Source organism: Ursus americanus, chromosome 8 (assembly GCF_024610735.1).
Source record: "Ursus americanus isolate L20-20 chromosome 8, mUrsAme1.1.p, whole genome shotgun sequence".
Taxonomy (NCBI): domain Eukaryota; kingdom Metazoa; phylum Chordata; class Mammalia; order Carnivora; family Ursidae; genus Ursus; species Ursus americanus.
This window is the reverse complement of record NC_142134.1, coordinates 82,214,465-82,239,070: the sequence shown is the minus strand read 5'-3', so window position 1 is coordinate 82,239,070 and position 24,606 is coordinate 82,214,465. Positions and strand designations below refer to the sequence as shown.

The 24,606-nt window shown below is 58.0% G+C and overlaps 1 protein-coding gene across 4 annotated transcripts in view; it reads right to left on the bottom strand.

Moving 5' to 3' along the window:
* Nucleotides 1–795: 795 nt before the first annotated feature.
* ZFYVE28 (zinc finger FYVE-type containing 28) overlaps nucleotides 796–24,606 on the bottom strand; it is a 114,445-nt gene continuing 90,634 nt past the window's right edge. For 2 of the 4 annotated variants that reach the window (XM_045774760.2, XM_087864342.1), the window contains 5 exons: nucleotides 7,586–7,719; nucleotides 6,301–6,417; nucleotides 4,795–4,899; nucleotides 2,495–2,598; nucleotides 796–1,983 (listed from right to left, as the gene is read on the bottom strand). In XM_045774760.2, the coding sequence (XP_045630716.2) occupies nucleotides 1,852–1,983; nucleotides 2,495–2,598; nucleotides 4,795–4,899; nucleotides 6,301–6,417; nucleotides 7,586–7,719 (592 nt within the window). In that variant the 3' untranslated portion in view covers nucleotides 796–1,851. Of the gene's footprint in view, nucleotides 1,984–2,494; nucleotides 2,599–4,794; nucleotides 4,900–6,300; nucleotides 6,418–7,585; nucleotides 7,720–21,954; nucleotides 24,561–24,606 lie in introns of those variants that run through there. The other 2 variants (XR_006775739.2, XM_045774761.2) reach the window with 2 other exon arrangements.

The following is a 24,606-nucleotide window of genomic DNA, read 5'->3' as shown; positions in this document are numbered from 1 at the left end:
TGTAAGGGGCTGACTTCCTGGTCAGTGCAGCACGGGCTACACCCCCCCCCAACCATGACCTTCCAGAAGGCACTGCTGTCCAGTCAGAGACACCAGCTGCAGCCACCCACAGGGGTGGGAGGGGCTCTGTCCAGGTGGGCAGCCTGACACCCCTTCTCTTCTGCTCCTGAAGGACTCAGGACTACTCCTAGGGAACCCCCAAATTCTAAACACTCTTTCACCTGTCAGAAAGAAAGTGGGTCTGGTGGCCACTGGGGTTTCTTCTCCCAGCCATCCCCCCATTCTCTGGGGTCCCAGTGTTTACCTCCAAGAGACTGGACACCCAATTCCCAAGGGATCAGTCTCCAAGAACAGAGGAAGGCGCCATTGCCATGACAACCCCAGGGTACAGCCCACCCGTCTGCATTTTCCCCAGGGTACTCCAGAAGGCACCCCCAGGTGGGTGGGTGGCCCAGCCCTAAACCAGGGTGGGGAGGGATCCAAGGTGGGGGTGTCCAAGAGCACAGCCCCCAACACACAGACCAGGGGTCTGAGCTGAGAACACATGAGACAGGGGCTGGAAAGGTAGTCAGGGCATGGGATGGGGCTTTTGGGGGTGGGACAGGCTGGCCACCCTTCTCCTAAGGACTGGTGGGAGCCCTTCAACTGTCCCAAGAGTGCAGACACCCCGAGCTTCTTAGGGGAGAACGCATATTAGCAAGAACACCACAGTTTCCCAGACAGAAAAAGAAGTCCACGTTCACATCAGAAACGAGGGTCTGCAATCCTTAAAGAGATTTATGGAAATGGCTTCGAATTACAGCATTTAGAAAATAAAAATAATTTCAATACATAATATCCCCTCCGCTGTATACTCCCCCCCCCAAAAGCCGTTTCTGTGCATGTGTACCCACTGTTCAGCAGTAGTTGGGTTTCCTATAAAAGAAGCAGTAGTGTGCCGTCTCTCTAAAAATAAAGCTGCAATCGTCACTGGAACGTGAAGCCTGAGAGTGAAGCCTGAGGTGTCCGTGCTGGGGCCCGCTGGCTGCCTCAGCCTGACAAGGTGGGCCAGGGTCCCCGGGGGGATGGAGGGAAGGGGGTGGTGGCAGCAGGTGGGCGGTGGTCCTCGGCCCCCGGGAGCCCTGGCCTGAGAACCTGGGGACCTGGGTCTCAGTGCGGTGCAGGCGGCTGTTTGCCCCCCATCCCACCAGCAGGTGGGCACCCATGGGCAGGGGCACACCTGCGGGCCCAGAGGAGCTGGGTGTGCATCTGGGTCTCCCCCTCCGAGAATAACCAAGATGCCTGTTGTTTGGCCAGAAGGGGAGCAGGGACGGGCCGCACAGGGGAGTGAGGAGGCAGCTGTGGGCTCGGGGCAGGGAGAGAATGGGCAGGGCATGGGGAAGCCCTACGGGGACACTGAGGCCTGCCTGACCTCTCTCCTGGAGGTGTTCCTCCTCTGCCCAGGATCTGACCCCAGGTGGACCCCACTTCCCTGGTCAAGAGCGGGCTCTGAGTAGGTCTTCTATGGCTGAGCCTCGAGAGAGCAGCTCAGCGGGCCAGGGGCCGGGGCGGGCGGGAGGAGCACCCACCCCTGCCCAGGCAGTCACCTGGCCACCTGGGACACCCCCACTGCCCGGAGCCGACCTCCTGCTGGCCCCTGCTGCTGGTCCGCGGGGCGGGGGGGCACAAGTGGGGGGGCCAGGGTGGGTGGGACGGAGGCGCTGGCCGTCCTGCAAGTCTGGGCGGCCTGCAGCCCCCTCCTGCGACAGCAGCAGCTTGATGAGGCGCGTGGAGACCCTCCCGCAGCCAGCGGCCCCTCCTCTCTGGGAGTCCGCGGGAGCCGTGGCAGGCTTGGGGGTGCTGGGGCTCGCGTCAGATGCCCGCCTTGTCGCTGTAGAAGGGCGTGACGTGGAACACGTAGCAGTGCGTGCACACCCGGACGGGCTTCACCTGCCCGTAGCGCGGCAGCGGCGCCGAGTGCGAGGAGCAGCGGGAGCAGAAGATCTGAAATTGGAGGGGTGGGCCGTGGGGGCAGCGAGCCAGGGTCCCCAACAGCCCCGGACCCTGTGCCTCGCCTCTCCAGACCTCGGCCCTGCGGAGGCCCTTCCCACCCCCGTCTCTCTGAGCCCGGGCAGGGCGGCAGTGGCAGGACTCTGCCGGTCCCCTGTGTGCCACCGGGACCTTCAGAAAAACCTGGTGCAGGTCACGGTCCCAGGAGGCCAGGCTCACGGAGGGGGTTCCAGTCCCACTCAGACCCTCTTTCCCTGCACATCCCCAGCTCTGAAGTGGCCCGGGGCAACACCATTGGGACCTGGGGGGCTGGGGGCCTCAAGTCCACACCCTGGGCCAGGTCAGAGCAGGGCCCAGGGCTCAGGGACCTCTGCACGAAGACCCCAAAGGCCTTGTCAGGGGCATCTGTCCTGGCTTCCAGATCCTGTGCACAGTCCCCCGGGGAGGCTTACAGCCTCGGCCCCCGGGGCCGCGGGGACGACCTCTGGCCACCCTGGCTGCTCACCTTCCCGCAGCTGCGGCAGTGGTGCTTCCGGCGGATGACGGTGAACGGTGCTTTGCACGCGGTGCAGAAGCCGCACACCTCATCTGGGACCCACTCCGGCGGATCTGTGACAGCGGGAACGGGGTCAGCCAGGGGGAGCCGTGGGGGTGGGGGGAGCAGGTGGGCTGGGGAGCATGGGCGCCTCTGGCTGGGCGGGCCCCAGTAGCCCCTGCCCTCCTCTCCAGCCCTCCCCCAGACCCCGGTACTGACTCTGGTTTCAGGAGACTGCCGACATCACCGGACAGAGGCTCTGCAGCTCTTGCCAGCACCCGTCCGCCAGCCCCCCACCTGCAGCCTGCCCCTTGTGGCTGGCCAAGCCCCCTGGATTTAGGATGTGAGCAGGGAGTGGCCACCTGTATGACCCTCTCCTGAGCCTCTCTCTGTCAGCACCCAGCCTAGCAGGCCCTTGGGCAGACGTGGTGGTCGAGAAATGAAGAAATTGACCCCCAACTCAGCTCTAGGCGTGCTCCGTGAGGGCCTCAAGCGCCCCCAGCCTTGCCCGCCCCTGGATCCAGAGCAGTTCTCAGGCTCCTGGGGTCCTGGAGGCCCAGGTAGCCCCAGCCAGCCCCTCCCTCACACATATGCAGCCAGGCTGGGGCCAGGGGTCACTTCCTCCTTCTACGCCGCATGTGGGGCATGTCCCAGCTCATTTCTCAAGGCCCTGGCTTATGGAAACCTCTGGAGGTTTGCTCTGGAATTCAGGAAGCACATCAGCATGGGGAGAAGTGGGCTCCCACACGCAGCAAGACAGGCACTTTCCTCCATTTGGTGCCCCAAATGGTTCACCAAGCTGACTCTGGCCTGCCAGACCCCGAGGCCAGAGCAACGGCCCAGGGGAAGAGAACACCCCGGATCCCTCCCTCAGATCACAGAGTGCGCTCAGAGGTAGTCTCTGCAGCTTCACACGGCCCCCCAGGCTTGATGTTCGAGTGGGCACTGGCCTGCGTCCCCAGGCCCCATCCTCAGGGCCTCCAAACAGAACTCAGAAGGTGGCTGTCCCAGAAGGGCCGGCAGTCTCCTGGCCTCCCTCCCACCCTCGAGGATCTGCCCCTCCTCCTGCCTGCCTGCACAGACCCCAAACTGCCTCCCACCCAGCTCTCCCGCTTTCCGCTCCGGGCCCAGTCAGCTCACCCCCACCCCACAGGGAGGTCATTTCTCATGCTCACCACCCCGTGTGGAATCCTAGGCTGGCCCCAGGGAAATCCTGGATGGCAACGTTAGCCCCTAAGGACCGTGCTGGGCAGGCAGATAAGGCCAGATGCACCCTGGGGGGACTGTGAGGGTCCCAAGGAATTCCTGGACCTGCCAGGAGGAGCCACTTCCAGGAAGGAGCTGGGTCGGCAGCCCCTCAGGGAGGATGTGGTCCTCGCCTGTGCAGAGGGCAACGCCAGAACTCACAGCTCATCACACTCACTTCTCCTGAGCAGAGGGGTTCCCAGTTCCTATAACAGGTGCTTTGTACCATCACACATGGTTTTCTAGAAAAGTAGAGATGAGGAGCTTGTGCTGCTAATGACGCCCCATCCCTGCAAGCTGTCACCCCCAGGGGACGGGAAGCACCAGGAAGGCCCTGAGCCGGGGACCAGCAGGGTCAGCCCAGCCGGCCAGGCACACCAGGAGTGCTGTGACCTCTGTCCTATCATGGGGTCAACTTCAGCCTCCTTCTTGGTCACATTCCCGTTTGACACCTGGTCAGCCTATCCATCACCATCCATCGCGGGCCCTCTCCCAGGCCTCCAGCCCCTTTGAAAGTCTTGGGCAGCCCCCTCCCCACAGATGTGCTGCAGAGCCCCCGACCTGCTCTGGATGCTCCCTCCGTGATCACTGAGCCACTGGGCCCCCAGCAGGCCTGACCTCCAGCCTAAAAGGGGAGCAGGGTCCTGGGGCTCCCACATGACCAGACAGTGCAGCCTCCTGTGAAGAAATCACTGGAAGCTGCCACGTGAGGCTCTTCCTGTGGGGCAGGTGGATGCAGGTGGGGTCAGGTGTGTGCCTGTGCCCTGGGTCCAGCCACCTCCGGCCGCAGCCAAAGGCCTTGGCTAAGGGGGGGTCCGTGTGCCCATGGTGGGGGCTGAGGAGGGTGCCAAAGGCAGCACAGGCAGCTACAGGCCCAGAGGGCCTCTGAGGAGGGACCCCCAGTTGGAGAAGAAGTGCCTTCATGGATTCTGCATCCAGGGCAGAGAGGCGGGCAGTCCAGACGGGCTCCTCGCTCCGTACCCAGCATGCAGCACCTCGGGCCCTGGCCCAGACTCCACACGCACCTTCCAAGTCCCCATCTCGGGTCTTGGCTGCCAGTTCAGAGGATGACAGGGTCTCCTGGCACAGGGCACAGTCCTCCAAGGCCGCGCTCCGCAGGCTTTGGGTGACTAGAAGAGAGAGGCAGGGAGAGAGGAAGGGGTGGGGTTGAGCACAAAGCACCTGTCCCCGCTAGGCCCACCTGCATGTGGCCAGCAGGGGGTTAGCTCCCCCAAAGCCAGCCACAGTCCCCCAGCGCAGGGGTGAGTCAGCACCGCCCCAGCAGGCCGGGCTCAGTGCCCCGAGGTCTGCAGCTGCTCCCCACTGTGGGCCCCCAGCCCCAAAGCCCCTGCACTGTCTCTGTATGGAAGGTGCCCCTGGGCTGTGACTGCTGAGGCAGTAGGGGGACCAGGCCTGGACGTGCACCAAGGAGCCCACCATCATTGCTTGCTGGTCCGTGTCACCTACCTTTTCTGAATCGTGATATTCTGAAGGCAGCCCCGCCCAGAATTCCCGGGCCTCCCAGGCGCTAGGGATACCAGGAGGCAGAGCTCAGGCGACACACAGGACTCTGCTCCTCCTCCCACCCTAGCCAGGATGTGCCCTGCTGGGCGGGGGCAGGCTCTATGGCCGGGGGGCTGCCCTGTGTGCCCAGACACCCAGTGAGGACGGGCAGTGCGCCCAGAACAGGTATCTCAGCCCAGCACAAGGGGATGGTGAGCAGGGGTCAGGCCCTCTCCTCACCCCATGCAGGTGGAAGCATGCAAGTGTGTGTGTGTGTGTGTGTGTGTGTGAGGGTGTGACTGTGCGTGTGTGAGTGGGAAAGAGTGTGTGAGGGTGGGTGAGTGTGCGTGTGTGAATGTACGCGCATGTGAGAGTGTGAGGGTGCGTGAGACTGTGCATGTGTGTGCGAGACTTGTGTGTGAGCGTGTGAGCGTGAGGGTGAGTGTGTATGCATGTGAGAGTGAGTACACGTGTGTGAGAGTGCACGTGCATGTGAGTGTGTGAGTACGTGTGTGAGTGTGTGCGTGTCTGTGTGTGTGTGTGTGTCTGTGCCTGCGATGTGTGGGCATCTGTAAACACGTGAGGCAGGTCACAGGTGGCCACAGGCCATAAACGGCCACATCCCCCCCGGAGAGGTGGGGCCATGGCCCCCTCCTTGACTCTGGGCTGGCCCCAACTGCTCTGGCGACAGTGGTGGTGACTGTGTGGCATCAGGGTGTCACTGCCCCCCAGCCCGCTGGTCCGGAGAGGTTGGGTGACCTTGCTGGAGCACATGCAGGGGGGAGCAGGAGGAGCTGCAGGCACAGACGTGTGCCTGTGGGGCTGGGAGCCACTGGCAAAGCCGCCGAGGCACCTGCGGGGCCTGTGACCTGTGCCCCTTGGTCCCTAGCGGAGAGCCTGGCAGTGCCGGTGGGTTCCGTGTGGAGGCGGTGGGTCACGGAAAGGCCGGACGGAGGGGCGTGTGCTCAGGGTGGGGGTGCGGCTCCGTGGGTGGGGGGCGGGGCAGACACAAAGTGGGCAGCACTCACCCTTCTTTAACTTCTCCTTGTCGTCGGTTTCAGGCTTGGTGGCCATGACCTCAAAAAGGGTCTTGAGAATACTCCTCAAGTCGCTGGCATAGTTTGTCTGCAGCTGGTCAGCCACCCCTGCGAGAGGACAAAGGGAGGGCAGGTCAGGCCAACCAGCCGCAGGGGCTCCAGGCTGCTAGCTGGGTGACCTCGGCCAGATCTTGCGGCCCAGGACTGACGCATCCTCGGGCTGGTCAGGGCAAGAGGGGGCCGCCCAGCCCCTGGGCCACAGTTTGGCAGAAGTTAAGGCTCAGGAGTCAAGGGAAGGCTGGTGGCAAGGGTGATGACACGGACAGACCCCTCCCTGGCGGGAAAGCACTCCCCCCACCCGCCCCGCAGAGGTCTCTTCCCTCTGAAAATGAGGGCCATTTCTCAGTGGAAAGCAGTGCTGGGTTGGCTCTTTGGGGGCAACCAGCTGCCCGCACAGCAAAGTGAGGGAGAAGCTCCGGGCGTCCCACCGGATGGGAAGCCCAGTGACCCGTGCCAGTGACAGTGCTGTAGTCAGCGCTTCTAGAAGATTCTCTGTGCACCTGCTAGGCATGACATCCCTTCAACCCATACACAAACCTGTGCAAACTGGAGCTCAGAGTCGCCTGAGGTCCTCCTGGTCGCACCTGGCCTGGCTCGGCAGTGCCTGTGGGGGCCCTTGGCAGCACGGAACGACCTCCCTGCCCCCCCACCCCATGACCCTGATTCGATAGGACCGCCAGGCAGGCGGGGCGGGCCGCAGGGCAAATTCCATGGGAGCCCATCCCTCAAAGGTGAGGGTGGGAAGCGCGTGCAGGAGGCTGGGGAGGGGGCTGCAGTGTGCACTTTTATACTGTGAACCACACAGATATGTTTGTTATTTTAAACTCAGAACTAAAGAAAAGCTCCTGTGCCTCTGAATTCCCCGGGGGTGGGGCGGGACGAAACAGGCATCTCCCTGTCCTCCCCTCCCCCCACGGTGTAGCCATCCCTAGAGAAGGAAACAAAACTAGGCAGGGTACACTAAGATATGAACCACAAACTGAGCAGAGCCTCCCCGTGTGGGTGGCCGAGGCCCCCATGGGAGCCGTGGGTTCCCTAATCACAGTGGGGGACCCGCTGAGGAATTAAGCCTCCCCCCCACCCCCGGGCTGGGGATGAAGACATGACACGGTGGGGAAGTCCCCAGACAGGATCGGGAGGGGGTGCTCCCGTAGCCTGGCACCCCCAGCACCCCACCCTCCGCCCAGTGTCGCCCGCCCCGGGCCCAGCTGAGCACCTGAAATGCAGACAAAGAGGCGGTGGATGAGGTCGTGGCTGCCGTGGAACCTGGACCGGATCTTCTCTCTTGTCGCCGAGGGGGCGGCCTCCAGCCCGACCTGGTGTGAGGAGCAGGAACCAGCCATGGAGCCGCTGCACGAGGAAGGAAATACGGGGAGCGTGGGGCGGGAGCACGGGCAGGGGGCTTCGGGAGCCTGGAAGCCCGAGAGTGAGAACAAAACTCTCTGCCTCGGAGGCGCCCGCTGCCCGGACTCACAACCAAGCGTCAGGATGTTACCAAGGCCACACGCGGCACCTAATGAGGCCGCTGCGCAGCCGGGCTTCTAACTCAGCCCCCGCCCTGTCCACCACCATGAGCTCTCAACTCCTGCCCTCTCCTGCTGCGGACTCACAGGCCCGGGCTGCCCCTTCTCACTTTGCAGGATTAACCTGATCTACGGACTTCCTCCGACGCGAGAGTCAACTCACCTACTTACTCCCTACGCAGCGGGGTGAATGGTGGCCCCCAAAAGATGTGCCCACGTCTGGACCCCTGGAACCTGCAAATATGACTTATTTGCATAAAGGGTCTTTGCAGCTGGAGAGGAGAAAGTCATCTTGGATTACCAGGTGTCCTTAACCCAATGACATGTGTCCTTCTGAGAGGAGGTGCAGTGGGACAGGGTGCAGAGGTGGGGGGCGCCACAGCCCCTGGGAGCTGGACGAGGCAGGAAGAACCCTGCACTGGAGCCGCTGGAGGGGGGGTGGCCCTGCCAGATTTCGGACTCCTGGCCTCCCTACGGTAAGAGGGTAACTTCCTGTCATTTTAAGTCCCCACGTGTGGGACTCTGTTAAGAAGATGGGGGTCCTGCCCCTTCCCTCCCCTGCAGCTTCAAGGGCTCACTGGGGGGCGCATCCAATTCCCACATCACTCCCCCCCTTTCTTCTCCCTCTACCCCTCTGTCCTACAATCGAGGGAAATTTCTCTACTTTCCCTTACAGCCTTTCCCTGACGTTTTAATTTATGCTCTCCCTGTCGTCTCACGGATACAAGCCTTTTATCTGTCTAGAAATATTCACTATAACTTTTAAAAAGTTGCCAACAGCTGACTGCACTATGTCCTTTTCTTTCTGGGGAGGAGTTGGTCTGCTCTCCACGCCAGAGGCCTGCCTCAGTGCACATGGCGTCCTCACGTCCTCAGCTGTCTGTCTTCACAGGGAGGTACGGCTGGGGGCCGAGTGCGCTGGGCCACAACTTCAGAAAGAGAACTCGGCACCATCTGAGTGAAAGAGGAGCTACCCACACAACACACATGTGGAGCTCTGCCCTTGTGGCCCGCAGATGTGGCCGGATCTTCACGGTGACCCTGGTGGCTCAGTGGTTACATAGTGGCAGAGTCGACAGAGGTAGAGGGGTGCCGGTCACAGCTCCTCACGTGCAGAACTGCAGGGGTCTTAGGCGGGGGTACCACCCCCGATGGAAGACCACTGAGAAGCGCAAAGGTGTGATACCTTCCCCCCCCCCCCCAGTGCAGAGGGAGGCTGGGCTGAACGGGGCCCCAGGGCTCCACGGGCCCCCTTCCTTCAGCCAAGGGGGTGCATGAGCGTGCACTTTGCCGGCACGCGCGAACACGATGAACATTCGCTATGAGCACTTCATGTTTTGCTGGAGTGTGGAGCAGGGAAGGCCGGCGGCCGTGGGGCTGGCTGTGCCTGCACTCTGCTGGGACCCATATCTCAGCCATGGCGCTCTCCTCCTGAGCCGCACGGTCTCCGTGGACGGGGCCCCTGACTTTGCCCTGAGGATGGGGGCGCCTGGCTGCCCCCCAGCTCCTGTCCCTGCCTTGGGAGCTGAGTAAGGGAAGGGGGTGGGGACCTCACTGCTGGCAATGTCCACTGCCACTCAAGATCCCCGGGGTCAGTGACGGCTTTACCCGGATTTGGAAGCAGGCACCCAAACGAAGTCCGAGCACAAATGTGCACAGCAGCACTGTTTTCAAGAGCCAAAGGTGGGCACAATCCAAGCGTCCACCCAGAGATGAGCAGGCGAACAACTGCCGTCCATCCACACGGGGACTGCTGAGCCGCAGAAGGAAGCTGGCGTGCGCCACAACACGGAGGAAGCAGGGAGACACGAGGCTGCGACACAGCGACTCACAAAAGGTCACACAGTGTGTGACTCCGTTTATCTGAAACGTCTAGAAGAGGCAGATCTATAGAGACGGAGGCGGAGGGCTGCCAGGGGCTGGCGGCGGGCAGACGGGAGCCAGTGCTCACGGATATGGAGGGTTTCTTCACGGGGTGACAGAAATGTGTGCATAGCTGCAAACACACTAAAAACCACTCAAGTGCACACTTAAGAAAATAAAGGCATGTTTTTCTTGTAATCGTCTAGCAAACTCATATTCAGGAAACAGCTCATAAGCTAAATTTCTATCAACAGTGGGTTGGCTCAACAAATTGGGTCCCATCCATATGCTTTCCACTTCATAGGGTAGTTAGATGCTAGAAGTGTTAGCATATTAAACGAAAAGGTAGTATTTTAAAAATTAGAGATCTCATATGTACATAGTGAAACATGGGGAAAGATCATCAAAACATTAATATCACATTTATTTGAATACCGGGACTACAGATAAATTAGTCTTTTCCCAAGTGTCTTCAGTGAGCAAGGGTTACTTTTGTCATCAGAATAAACGTTATTTTGAGGAGAAAGGAGGCACCTGCCGGCAGCAGATGGCATCACAGCCCTGCCTGTGGCGGGGAGTCTGCCTCCGAGCGGAGGTAGGTGTGTCTGGGGGGGGGGGGGCGCGCCTGGAGTTCAGCCCTGCAGCCCCAGCCCCGCAGCTCAATGCCCAGGGGGCTGGGGTGTCTTCCTGGAGACTGTGGAGCGCGGCCAGCACACCGAAAGTCTCTGATGCCACAGACAGCTGAGGCCATGGAGCCTGGGACTCCGGCAGAGCAGGGACCGGGGGTTGGCGGAGAGAGAGACACAAAACTCCACAAAGACACAGATTCTAGGCAGGAAGTCGGCTTCAAAGGGCCGAGGAGAACAAAAGAAGAGACCACAGGAGCTAGAAGCCGGGATCTCACCTGGGACCTGAGCCCAGGTCTTGTCTGGGTCTGGCCGGTCTGTAGGGGCCACAGGGATGGCCACTGTTTGGGCACTGCCCAGGGCCACCCCTTTGGAAGGGTGCTGATTGTCCACGGGCAGTCGCTGGACAGACTGCTGGCCGACGGCAGGCACTGGACCCTCTGTGGACACCACACAGGCTGAAGGCAGAGGGGCACTCACATCTACAGGAAGACACCTGCTTCCCCACACGCCAGCATCCGCCAGGGACTGCCCCTGCCCCTGGGCCACCCAGCCAGCAGGCTGACAGCTTGGGGACTGTGTTCAGAGGCCAGGCCCCAGGGCTCCTGCAGAGCCCTGCCCAGCTCGGCATGCCCACGGCGCAGCCTCTGGCGGACTCACAGCGCCAGGACTCACCCCAGGCCTCAGAGCAAGCCAGCACCCAGGACTCACCAGGCATAAACTCCCCTGGACATGCCAGGGGCCACCCCAAGGAGCTGCAGCTCCTACCGACATTACCGAAAGCCCAGGACACAGAGTCTTTTCAAACAGAAGTCAGAACGCGTCTCTCCTCTGTTGCAACCTTCCACCCCTGCTTTCCAGGTAGTCCAACCAAAGCAAAAATCCTTACCGGAGGTTATGGGGCCTGGCATAGTCTGGACCCCTCTCTGTCAACCTCCCCTCCCATACCCTCCACTTCCTAATGCTTCTGAGACTTCCTCCTTGCTGTCTCAGAGAAGCCAAACATGCTATTGGCCACAGGGCCTTTGCACAGAGGTCACTGGGCCCAGAATGCTCGTTTTCTGGATACCCCCAGAAGCCTCTATTTGGTATGCTTTATTAGAAGGCCTTTCCTTGACCACACGCAGGAAACATCCCCCCCCCCCAACAGCTCTCTTCCTGCTCCTACCCTGCATTGTGCAACTTGGGTCACTCAGCACCCTGACTTAGCCCGTGTGTGCTGACTCTGTCTTATCCTGGGAGGATGTGAGGCTGGCCCGGCAGCAACTTCTCTTCTGTTTGTTGCTGTATGCCCAGCATCGACGGCAGCTCCCCCACCCCTCACTAACCTCCCAATCTGTATCTGTTGAACAAAGACTATTGAATTCATTAGATGCGGGGGAGGAGAAGTGGGCCCTCTGTGTGAACAGACGCTTTCCCTATGTCTGGAACGCTAGATGGGGTTCAGGAAAAGGAGCTACCAGCAGAGCATCCTCACACCTCACAGCTTCAGAGCGCGTCTCTGCTTCGTCCCCCGTGAAGGCACATCTGATGCAACGGTTCCATTGGGAGGAGTTGGAAAGCCCCCAAAACATGTGTCCACCTCAAAACCCGTACCCGTGACTGGACTGTCCAGGCAGGCTCTAACTCCAACGATAAGGCTCCTTCTAAGAGGAGCAGAAGAGACACACAGAAAGGAGGCTGTGCGTGGACGGAAGAGAGGCCAGGGGACACAGCCATACTCCCGCAAGCACCAGGAGCCCCAGGAGCCAGGAGGAAGGCCTCTTCCCTGGGGCCTCCAGAGGGAGCGTGGCCCTTGATTTTGGACTTCTGGCCTCCAGAACTGTGACGAGGGCCGTTCCTGTTGTTTGAAGCCCCGTGTGTGGTAGTTTGCTCTTGCTGCCCCAGGGAAGCCCCGCGATCCAAGCCCAGGTCTGTCTCACCTGCTGGGCCCAGAAACTGCTCCTTACAGACAGATTGGACAGTCGAATCGCCACCGCTGGGTCCAGTGAGAAGAGGCTGATCACGCGTGGAGGGCGTCAGTGCACACACGTGAGTGGCGGGCAGAGGCGGGGCCGTCCTAGCACCGAGGACACAGCCAGTTCCCACCCACGGAGCCCGCTGGCGCCTGCCAGGCATTCAAAGAGGCGGTCACATAAAACGTGTGATTATGGCTCGAATCATTCAAGGGAGTCTAAGCTCATAATCAATGTTTAAACCTCTAGGGAAATCGCTTTGCCAGGAGGTGTTTGTTTGCTGAGTTCATCCCAGATTGTGCAGTGGACGCGGGAGCACCGAGGGGGGGAAGAGCACGTGTGGGAGGGGCCTGCCCCGGCACCTGCTGCCTCTGGCGGTGAGGCGGGGCTGGAGGCGGGAGGTGAGTGGGGAGGGCAGAGGGGCGTGGGGCTGCCTGGCACCTTGAGGTGGGGAGTAACGCTTCTGTCTCGAGTGCTGGGGCCCGGGGCAGAGTCCTGCTCCCCCTCAGCATCCTGGGGCTGCCCGCAGCCCCATCGTCAGGGAGCCGGGGGTCCCCAGCTGTGCTAGGGCGGTGGAGCCAAGACATAACTTCCCCACCCATTAAATCTCTCCTGGGTGGGCTTGAGTGCAGGTGCGTGCGTGCACGGAGGTGAGAATGCATGTGCACGCATGAGTGCACACTCAGAATGGGGCACAGCGCCCACCCCCAGGACAACAGCTACGCAGGACACAGAGGAGCTAGAGGCCAAATGCTCCTCCAAAGTTACCGAGAGCAGGGACAGAGGGACAGAGGGACAGGACCGAGGTCCACTGTGACGAGCAACCACCTCACACACCTCGCACATCCTTCCTGCCCCAAGCAGCCTTCCAGTGTCTCCTCCTCTGAGGTCCCACACTGCAGCCCAGCCCTGCCGTGACCCACCGGCTGCCAGGCCTGACTCCGCTTGCCCTTCAGACAAACCCACCTACCTCTAGAATGTGTCATGCTTAGGCCTCGTCTTTTTCAAAAGATGTCACTCATTTGCCTATTACCTGTGCATTCCTTTAAAAATGAATCTTGTCATGTTTTAATCTTCTGTGAACAGATTTAAAACTGAGATCCCAGGTGCACACATGCTGAAGAGAGACCATCGTGCAGGAGACGCCACAGTTCCCCGGGCTGGACCAACCCGCTTCCCCGTCCTGGTTTCAGGGTGTTCACGCCTGGGCAAAGCTCACACTCCCAACCAGCCCTCCCCGCCGCTCTGGGGGGCTTCCCGAGTGCCCACCAGTTCTGGGGAGGAGTGAGGCTGCCCACCACCACCGGGAAGGAGCCTGGTCCCCACTGGCTGAGCTGAGGGCCAGGACTCAGGCACTGGCCCTCGGGGGCAGGGGGAGGCGGTCACAGCCGTGGGGGGTGTACGTGGCTGGGGACAAGTGTGACACCAGAGTGCATACCCTTGGGCTCCCGTGACCACACAAAGAGCAGCGGTCTCTGCGTGCCGCACGTGTTCCCACTCCCCTCCCTCACGGGATACGCGGTGCTGAGGAAGGCTCCTGGCTCTACCCTCGTCCAGCCTTGTGAACAAATCACTCTCTGTCCCTGGGCCTCTAAGTGGGAACAGGAGGATCGCGCTCGGAAGGGGGCTATGCTGGGCCTCTCATAAAGCTCCATAAGCCGCAGGACTTCTCACGAGATGGGCACCAAGCAGGGCCCAGCCCAGGAGTGGCCGACGGTCTGCCCCACACTGTTCAGTGGGCATGTCACCCCCCAAAGGAGCCCCACTGTGACACAGCGGACCCCAGACTGCCTGTGGCCGCGTGCGAGACCCCCACATGCCCACGCACTCAGGGACTGGGTTTCCTGGAAATATCCTCTGGTCATCACGATGGATAATGCCCATCCAGAAGGACACAGGAGCTGAAATGCCCCACAACACTCGTGTGGGGCCTTGGCGAACGCCCTTGTCACCAAAGGACGCGCTGCGGAGGAGCATTCCAGGGACCCGTGGCTTCCCCAAACAGGGAGGACAGACCGCAGACCCCCTGCCCGGTGCCTGCGGTTCTCGCTGAGTCATCCCAGCCCCATGACTGACAGATGGGGTGGCCTTGGCCAGCGGGGCACACCTGGGTCCCTCAGAGTCATTCTCCAGACACAGGCCACCCAGGCCAGTCCCCCTGGAGTCCAGAGGAAGGGAGAGCCCAGCAGCACGCAAGTCCATCTTGCCTGGACTGACCCCAAGCCTGTTGGACCCAAGGAGGGTCTGTGAAACTGGGCGCACGTCCTCCTCCCAGGCTGGGGAGCACCTGATGCCAGGGTGCCTCCCATGTTGCCATGGTGATGCTCCACTTACCCCACAGCCGCCCTGGCAGGTCCTGTGTATCCGCAGGCCCTGGCACCCCCGCCCTGTCCGGCTCTGTCCACTTGTGAGACTATAGCTTGGTCCCCGACAGCCCCGAGGAGACATCTCCCAAAGCTGGGGCTGCGGCGTGGGGGGGGTACTGCAGAGCCTGGCAGGGCCCCAGAGCAGCTGCTGACACCTCAGCGGGCCTCTCCCCTCCCTCTGGGCTTATAGCCTTCACCTGGGTGTTACCTGGCCCCACAGCACCTCCCCCCTCCACGGGAAGGGGTAGGGGCCATAGTCTGGCTTCTCTGGGTCGCAGCACAGCCCAGCTCTGGAGAAGGTCCATGGCTGGGTTATGGGAGCCCGATCTTTACATCATTCCCTCTTAAAACAGGTGCAATATGCGTATACTCTAGAAAAGCCTGAAACACAGATTAACAAAAAATACATGTCTACGTGTACTTTATAAATATGTCAGGAAACAAACTGAGGGCTGCTAGAGGGGAGGCGGTGGGGGCTGTGGTGGCTGGGTGACAGGCACTGGGAAGGGTATGTGTTATCGTGAGCACTGCATGTTGTGTAAGACTGATGAATCACTGACCTGCACCCCTGAAACAAGTAACACATTATATGTTAATAATAAAAATAAATAAATAAAATGTGTATACCTACATTTCAAAAAAAACCCCACAAAAAAACAGAAACAAAATTAAATAAATAGGAGTGGTCGTCGCATGAGCAGAGGGACCAGTGTTCCCTTCTGCTGTCACATCTTGCACACCTTTCCTGACCTTTCATTGCTTTTTTTTAAAGATTTTATTTATTTGGGAAAGATAGAGAATACGAGCAGGGGGAGGAGCAGAGGGAGAGGGAGAAGCTGACTCCCCGCTGAGCAGGGAGCCTGATGCAGGATTCAGTCCCAGGACCCTGGGATCATGACCTGAGCTGAAGGCAGACGGTTCACCAACTGAGCCACCCAGGCGCCCCAACTTTTGCTGCTTTTAGAAGCTCTGAGGACAGAAGTGTCCACAGCTGGTGAACACAGCAGCGGGTGAACTTGGCTTCGGACACAGTCTCCCTGTGTGCCACACTCCGTAATTTAAAACTGTTTTCTTGTGTCTGTCTCCATGAAGATGGGAGGAAATGCTGTGCTTGGGGAAGAGGCTGTTCAGACGGGGATTCTCCTGGCCCCAGGGGGTAAAGGAGACAACCCCTTAGGGTGGTACTGGGGCCTCTGGGCAGCAGCCAGGCCTCACCCTGCCCCCTGTATCCTGAGGAGGGGTCAATGCTTACCAAGCACTCTGCACTCTTGCTCAAAGCCCCGGCTTCCACCCTGCACTGTGGAGGCCCCAGACGCCGAAGGAGCGGGGAGCTGGGCAGAATAAGGACAGGTAGGCCCCGGGGCTGCAGGGAGGGAGGACGGGACGGTTGTACCTGGAGGCCCAGTACAGCAGGTCTGGACTCTGCCAGCCCCCTTCCCCTAGAGCTGCCCCTGCAGGGTAGCCCCCTGAAGCCATGAACATCCACACCACACACACTGGCTGGGATGAGGGCACGGGCCCTGCTACGGGGGGACCAGCTGTGGCTGTGCCTGAGAAGCTGGGCTGGATAGCTGCCAGCACCGTGCTGAGGGGCAGTGGCCCAGAAGAGGTCCCCTGCAGGGGCAGGAGCTTGAAGGAGAGAACCCAGGATGTGAGAGGCAGGACGTGAGCCCCAATGTCCCCCTCCAAATCCCAGGATGTCCTGCTGTGCCTAGCTGCCTTCCAACCCTTGGCAGCCCCTTATTTTCACTTGAGCTAGGGCAGGTAGGCTTCCGCCAGCAAAGGACCCTGAGTCACATCCTCTAGCCTAAGGGATGTGGTGTGGGGGCCGGGAGGATGGCCCACATCACAGACGTGAGACTTGAGGCTGAGCTCTGGGGATGGGCCCAGGGGTCCTGCAGTTGGCCCCCAAACCGGAGTCAGACAAATGAGTGGGACTGCACTTGCTGAGGGGCTCCGAGCCTCTGTTTCCAATCTGTGAAGCAGGGATGGCAAGGACACGCAGGCTGGCACTCGACAAGGCCACTGGGCAAAGCACCCCATGAGTTTCATCAAAGGCACGTGGTGACGTGGTGTAGCGGGGATGGGAGGGCGTCATGACAGGGAGGGGACGGTGACCCAAGGAGCAAACAAGGACTGGAGGCAGGAGGGTGCGGAGATCATCTAGAAAGCTGACACTGGTTGGGGTGCAAGGAGCCAGCCACGGGGCAGGGACTGTGGCAGGTGGCCTGGGCCCCAGAGACCAGGAGCATAGGGAGCCCTCGGACTCCGGGCAGAGGACCATCGCCCAGCTATTTGGTATCTGCCTGTCTGAGGGGAAGGCAAGGGGACAGAGCACAGACTGAGGACCACGTGAATAAGCTCTTCTGCTCACTGAATAAGAAATGGGTAGTTGAACAAACCTACGTCTAGTAAAGAAATGGAAACTGCAGTTAAAAACCTTCCCATGAAAACTCGAGGCCCAGATGGCTTCACTGGTGAATCCGACTACTATTTAAGGCAAAAATAGTACCCATTCTACACAAACTCTTCTGGAAAATTGAAGAAGTGGGAAAGCTCCCCACCCTAGGATCTCAGCTTTGCTCTGATACCCAACCCTGAAAAACGACATTATGAAAAAAGAAAACTGCTGCCTGACATTCTTCACCACCAGATGCAAAATTCTTGACAAAATTTTAGCAAATCAAAGCCAACAATACATACAAAGGATAATACCTAGTGGCCAAGTAAGGTTCATCCCAGGAATGTAAGACTAACTTTACATCTGAATATCAATCAATGTCATTTATCACATTAACAGACTAAAAAATAAAAACTATATGATCATCCCAAAAGATGCAGGAAAAGCATTTCAGAAAAATCCATCTATTCTTGATAAAAACTCTCAGCAAACGGGATAAAGGAGAACTTCCTGAACCTGATTAAGGGTGCCTATGAAAATCCTACAGCCAACAAGAGATAGTAATGCTTTCCCTCTGAGATCAGAACAAGGCAAAAATAACCTACGTCAACTTTTCTAGTTAACATTGTACTGGAGGTCCTTGCCAGGGCAAAAATGCAAGAAAAAGAAGTAAACAACATCCAATTAAAAAGGAGACATAAATTTGGCTTTTTTCATAGATGACATCATCATCTATAGGAAATCTGATGAATATTCATAAGAACTACTGTAAATAATGAAGTGAGTTTAGTAGAGTTGCAGGAGATAAGACCAATATACAACACTTGATTACATCTCCCCATATTAGCAATGAACAATTGGAAACTGAAATTACAACACAGTATCATTTACAATAGCATCAAAAATATAAAATACTTAGAGATAAATCTGACCTGATAAAAGATGTGCAAGACTGTGACTGTGAAACTTCACTGAGAGAACTGAAAACCTAAGTAAAAGGAGAGATATACTATGTTCATGAATTGGAAAATGATATTATTAAGGGATTAATTCTTCCCAAGTTGATCTATAGATTCAACAAAATTCCAGTCAAAGTCCCAGTAGGTTTTGTTTTTGTTTTGCTTTTGTTTTTCGTACAAACTGACAACCTGGTTCTAAAATCCGTATGAAATATAAAGGACCCAGAATAACCAAAACAACTTTGAAAAAGAAGAAAGTTGTAGACTTACACCACCTGATTTTCAGGCTCGTTATAAAGCTACCATAATCAAGACAGTGTGATATTCGTGTCAACGCAGACAGATAACGAAACAGACTAGTGAGTCTAGAAATAAACCCACATGTATCCGGCTGACTGACTTGACAAAGGTGCAAAGGCACTTCCATGGGGAAGGGATGGGCTTTCTCAACAAACGATGCTGAAACAACTGGCTTTCCTTATGCAAAATAAAACTTGATCCATACCTCACACCATATACAAAGTTAGGCCCAAACTGATTACAGACCTCAATGTAAAAACTAAAAGTAAAAACTTCTAGAACAGAAGAAAAACCATTGTGATTTTGGGTGACAAAAATAATTCTTAGATATGACACCAAAACTGCAATCCATGAAAGAAGAAAGTTGATAAATTGTGGACTTCATCAAAATTAAGGACTTCCGTTCTTCAAAACATACTCAGAATGAGAAGACAATCCATACACTGGGAGAAATATTTGCAAATTAGATCTGATAAAGGACCCATGGATGAATGAAGAACTCTCAAAACTCAGTAAGGAAACAACCCAAATGAAAGAAACAGCAAAAGGTTTGAATACAGTAGACGCTTCATCAAAGAAGACAGGCCGACGGCAAAGGAGCATGTGAAAAGATGCTCAGCCTCCCTGGTCCTCAAAGACATGCAGATTGAAACCGTGGTGGATACTACTTCACGCCACCAAAACAGCCCAGGTTAAAAAGCCTGACATCTTGGCCTTTGCTGGACCTATTGCCTGGGGCACATTCCCTCCCTCTCCCATCCTCCATTCAGGTCTTAGGGGATGTCACCACCCCAGGGAGGCCTCCCCTGATTGCTCGACTGCAGGAGCTGCCCCAGAGCCCACCTGTCACTCTCCATCTTATGCATTGATTTTACCTTCTTCCTGGCACTGGCTGAAGGATGGGGTGGGGCAGGTGGGGAGAGGAGGGGGGGTAACCCAGTTGTGCGCTGACAATGGTGAAAGCGGAGGGAGCAGCAGGGTGGGAGGATGTGAGATGTCTGGGGTGTAGGGAGGCAGCCAGCTGGAGGGAGGAGCTGTCTGGAATGAGGGGGCCCTTTTAAGGCCATGCTGGGTGGGGTCACCAGGTGGAGGCCAGGACGGAGCTGTCCTGGGTGCCCACTTACCAACCAGTCACCGCCACCCCTCAGCCAGGCCAGCTCCACACCCGGCTGTGAGTTTGTAAGGAGGACCCTGACACCAGGGAGGCCTGTCAACGAGAAGAGTAGCACCCTCCCAGGACCCCCGCCCAAGTGCCTGCCATGTGCCGGCACTCCTGGGAGCCTGAAGGGTCGTTGCAACCCTGTGGGGTTCTAGCGGCGCGGGCCTTAGTTACTGTGCTTGCCACAGGGTGCATGGTGGGTGCCGGTGAGGGGCTCAGGCAAGAGCCCTGCCCTGCCCTCTGACCTCATGCCCTCACGCTCCGTGTCCGCCGCACAGCCCCGTCACTTAACAGTTGACTTGCTGACAGTCATTACGCCTAATCTGTTTTTCAAGAGTCTAATTAATTCCAAGTCCTTCTCTATTTTTAACCCGCTCAATCATTCTTGTTTTTCCATCCAGGGACGTGACATGGTGGGAGGCCTTGGTGCTCTGTGCACTGCGGTGGGGACACCTGCCCCAGGGTCAAATGGTTGCAGCAGCGAGGCCTGCCCCCAGTGTCCTGACCCTGAATGGTTCTGGCAGAAAGGGCAGTGATGGGCGTGTCCTGATGGGGCAGACACAAGCTCAGGGCCCCACAGCTGCCAGAGAGAGGTTAGGGGTAGGCTCTGCCCTGCCCTGTCACCCCACCCTGAGCTGATCCCCTGCGGAGCCCCTGTAAGAACCAGCAATGGCGCAGGTGGGGCCAGGCCAGGAAACAGCTCCTCCACGTCTGGGGCTACCAAGTGGCCAGCCGGTCCAGGCAGTGCAGTCCTTTCTGCTCCCACGCCTTGACTCACATCCCCTTACCTTTGAAGGTGCCGGCTCAGGACTCCTTCCCCGGGGCACCCCCAACCAGCCCACCGCCTGCACCGGGAGCTGAGGCTGTTGATCATACACTGGAAAGGGACGCACGCCCTTCCAGGTCGTGGAGGCCGGAAGATAGCAGGAGCCGGGCTGACCCCAGGCACAGAGGGGCGGGCCTGACTCTGTCTGCTGGAGGGAAAGCTGACTGGGTGATACGTGCACACAGCACATCAGGAGAGCCAGCCCCACGCCTCTGCGGAAGGTTTCCGCATGACGGAGGCCTCACCACTCCCCACATGCTTCTGGAGGATGCTCGGTCTGTGCAGCCATGTGCTGCCTCCCCTGGGCTGGCCACAGAGGCAGGGCCAAGGTCCACGGGGATCTCAAACGGTTCCCTCCGTCTGGGCAGGAGGGTCGATGGGACTCAGGGGGAGCTGGAGCTGGGCTCGGGACACACGGACGCTGAGCTCATCTCTGCAGCCACAGCGGCCGGGGGCTGGACCCAGGGCATCCCCAGGGCCCCAATGTCCCTGAGCCTGTGTCCCAACCCCGGCAACGGGCAGAGGGACTTGGGGGAACCACAACAGAGCCACTGCACGGAGGAAGGCAAGGCATCTGCTGGAAAAGGAGCCAGTTAAGAATCAAGCTCAGGGCACAGATGACGCTGGAGGCTGGAGTGGTCCAGAGTGTGTCAGCTTGGGGCAGAGCCCCACCACAGCGCTCCAAGTCACCCTGACTGGAGGTCACACCACCCGCGCGGAGTAGAAACGAGGCCCGGAAACAGGGAAATCCGGTGATGCAATGGGGAGGTAGTCAAGACTGGTAACAGCTAGATGGCAAGGAACAGGGAGTAACAATCCTGAGCCACGGCACTGAGTAATAATGGGTGAGGAACAGCCAGTAACAGAGACAAGTAACAACAAGCAAGACGCAGAGTAACAAGAAGAAAAAATGTTCTGTGGCCTCTCAGCTCTTTCCCCAGATGCCACCTGAGCTGGCGACTACTGCTAGCCGATTTTGCAGCCGACAAAATGGAGGCTCAGGCAGGCTAAAGTCAAGCACCCAGCCCCAGGTGCCCTCCCTGCCCTGGATCCAGCCTCTCACTGCATCTGCAGGTGCAGGGGACAGGTCCTCCGATACCACTACCCAAACAGGTGAGGCACGCCAGCAGTTCCCCTCTGTAAGGACAGAGTACTTGGTCAGAGCTCGCCGGTGCAGAGCAGAGGCTTAGAAGCCTGTGCCGAGGACAGCCCTTCCAGATTCTTACCATTTGACCCAAAACAGCAGCCAGGGAGGCCCATCAACTGCATGAGGGAGGGCCAGGGGAGCCGCCAGCCACACTCTCAGATGCAGCTGGGGAAACGAATACTGCAAAGCAGGCCTCCAAGGTGGGACAGGCAACAAGGTGCCCGAAGACAGACCGAGTGACCCTGCCTGTGCGTCGGGATGGCCATCAGCCCCGACGGTCAGAGACAGTCTCAGAAGGCAAAACCACCCGGACCTCCGAAACTGGCTCAGACTTAGTGATAAAACAAAGAAAGCCACAGCACACAAGCGGGAGAGGAGACGATGCCCTGGCCTTGGGGTGAGGAGCGATGGCAGGTGCACAGCCAACCAGAGGAGAAAAAGAAAAGCAAGAACCACAAGGTTTCTCTAGAATTTTCATAAATTTAATTACACAAAACAAAATGAACGCTTCTGTAAATCGAAAGACATCAACACATGAAACCAGGGGGCAAGGAACACGTGGGGTAAATCTGTCCACAGCAGATGCACGAGACAGAAGGAACGCTTTCGAGTCAGTAAACAAGTCATGAAAACCCAGTTGGAAAACAGGCGGAAGACAGGAGCGGTCGCTTCACACACGGGTAGGAAAGAAGTACGCAGGGTACCGACCATCAGAGGAAAGCCAACTCCAACAACCGGGGTTTCGTGTTTCACCTCTCAAGTCCCAGGGCAGGGGAGGGGCACCCCGCTGCATAATAAATCGATAAGTCAGTGTGTGTCTGGAGAGCGATCGGCCTGTACGTGGCAGGAAGAGCCCCAGAGACTTTCCACACCTTTGCCGTGGTGACCCTACCAAGGATCGGCTCTAAAGACATAACCCCAGGGGCAGACACCTAAGGGAGAGGGGCCACAAGGCTAACTTAACACAGAAGACTCATGGAAATGGGAGAATGCAGAATGAACTAGGTATGTCTGTATGTCCTTAGGACACAGTAGAATTCAATGGAAATAGTGTTTTCCAAGCGCTTTACAGAGAAATTATCATAATATGTAGTGAAAAAAATAAAACTGCTTGTAGGATTCGGGGTGATTTTTATTTCCTTCTGTTCTTATGTTTTCAAGTTTTTACAATGAATGGGGACCATGTTTATAATAGGAAAAAAGAGAGCCCACGGTATTTTTTCAAGAAGGCAGCAGGATGGAAACGCTCTAGTCGGATGTCTGCGGAAAGGACAAAAACAGGTCGAGCTTCCATGCTGTAGACAAGTGGCTTATTCAGGCTTCATGAGCATGAAAGGTTCTGGAACAGTGAGGTAAGTTTAGACATGGAACAACAAGCTTTTTAAAAATGCTAACTTTCCCTTTAAAAAGATCCTAACTTTTCCTGAAAAGGAAGGAGAGAAGCCAGTAAAAAGAGCTGAAGGATGCATGGTTCTGGAACATTCCGCTGAGAACTTTGCAGGGGGCCATGTCCCAGAACCCTGGCAACAGCACGGACGGAATTGGTTCGCGGTGCAGTGGGTTGAATGTGGCGCCTGGGGGAATACCCCAGAGGGGGCTTCTCCGGCCCAGACCCTCCGTCCAGCCTGGCAGAGACCCCAGGGCCGGGTCCTTCCACCTGACTTCTGCTGCCCAGGAGAATTCACTCCCTGTGTCCTCAGGACGAGCAGACCCTCTGTCACAGCTCTGTGTGCTTCCTGCCTGGGCCAGCTCTGTGTGGCTCGCAGAGGCGTGAGGCTGCACCTGACTGCCCTCCTCACGGGACCGCAGGACTGGGACCCAGGAGCACAGCAGCAGGCCCACTGCTCACTCTTCCACCCGCCAGTCCCCGGGATTACAGAAGCACCTGCGGGGCGGTGGACAGTCAGGAGACCGCAGGCCAGCCACCTCTCCAGGTGGTCTGAGCCGAGACAAGCACCAGCCTCTCCACCTGCAGAACGGGAGGGATGATCACCGGCCCCTGCTCTCGAGCCCCGCGGTCTCTAACGTGAAGTCTCGAGACGTTGTGAGGACAGCAACACCCCAGACTTTCAGGAATCCGGCCACTGGAATCTGGGCAAACTTCCCGCCTGTGTGAGGTTGGTCTTTTGTGTCTGTCCAAGTTAACGGTACCCCTGCTGTCTCACCTCCGCATTAGCATTCGATCACGCTCCGTGAGGTCAGCTTGTGACGTGAGAGAATGGTTCTCCTGACGTGTTTGCCGCTGGTGGGCCATGGGCACCATCTGCTGACACCTGGCTGACCTGATTCCCGCTGCCCCTGGTGCAGTCAGGGTGGGGTGGGGGGTGCGGGTTGGGGGGAGACACCACTGTCCAAGGTTCTGGCCCAGACGCATGGCTGTCCTGATCACAGGCCACCTGCCACATTCTTCCCACCTCAGGCCCTCTGCACCTTCTGGAAAAGCTTCCCGGAAGATGAGACTGCCTCAAGGCCACGGTGGGGCTTCTCTTTCCTTTGCTCAGCTCAGCCTCCCCATTTGAGCGAAGCTGGAAGGAGCCCGGGAAGCCATCTTCGTGACACAAACGAGCAGTGTCCACCGTGGGAAAATGTCAGGAAAGCAGGAGACAGAGTAGGTGTCCACGGGCTGGACCGGAAAAGGGGGGGGTGTCAAAAACTGAAAAATCCACATACCCCGTCGAAGAATTTCTGATGATTTCCTATCATTCTTGCAGAGAAATGATTCACTTACCAATAATCAACTCTGTGCGGCGGGCCCTGAGGAAGAAAGCCATCCAGCAGGTTCTGATGATAATTCGTTCCTCTGGACGTGGCTGAGGAGGCTGGGTTTACAGCTCAAAAGTGGCTTTATCAGAAATAGGAGAAGACGTTTGCGCCGTGTGTAACGGCAGAGTCCGGCACAACACAAGGCCAGCAGTAAGACCTGACTGAGGGCAGGCTGGCTCAGCTACACGGGGGTCACGAGGCTGGACGGGAAGGTGAGCACATCTCTAGAAACTACGATGGCCAGGCCTCCAGGCTAGAAGGCCAGGAGAGCACGGCGGACGAGAGCGTTCACAGGGTGAGGCCCTGGGGGGCAGAGGGGCAGGAATGAGTGTGTGTACATCTTTGCTTA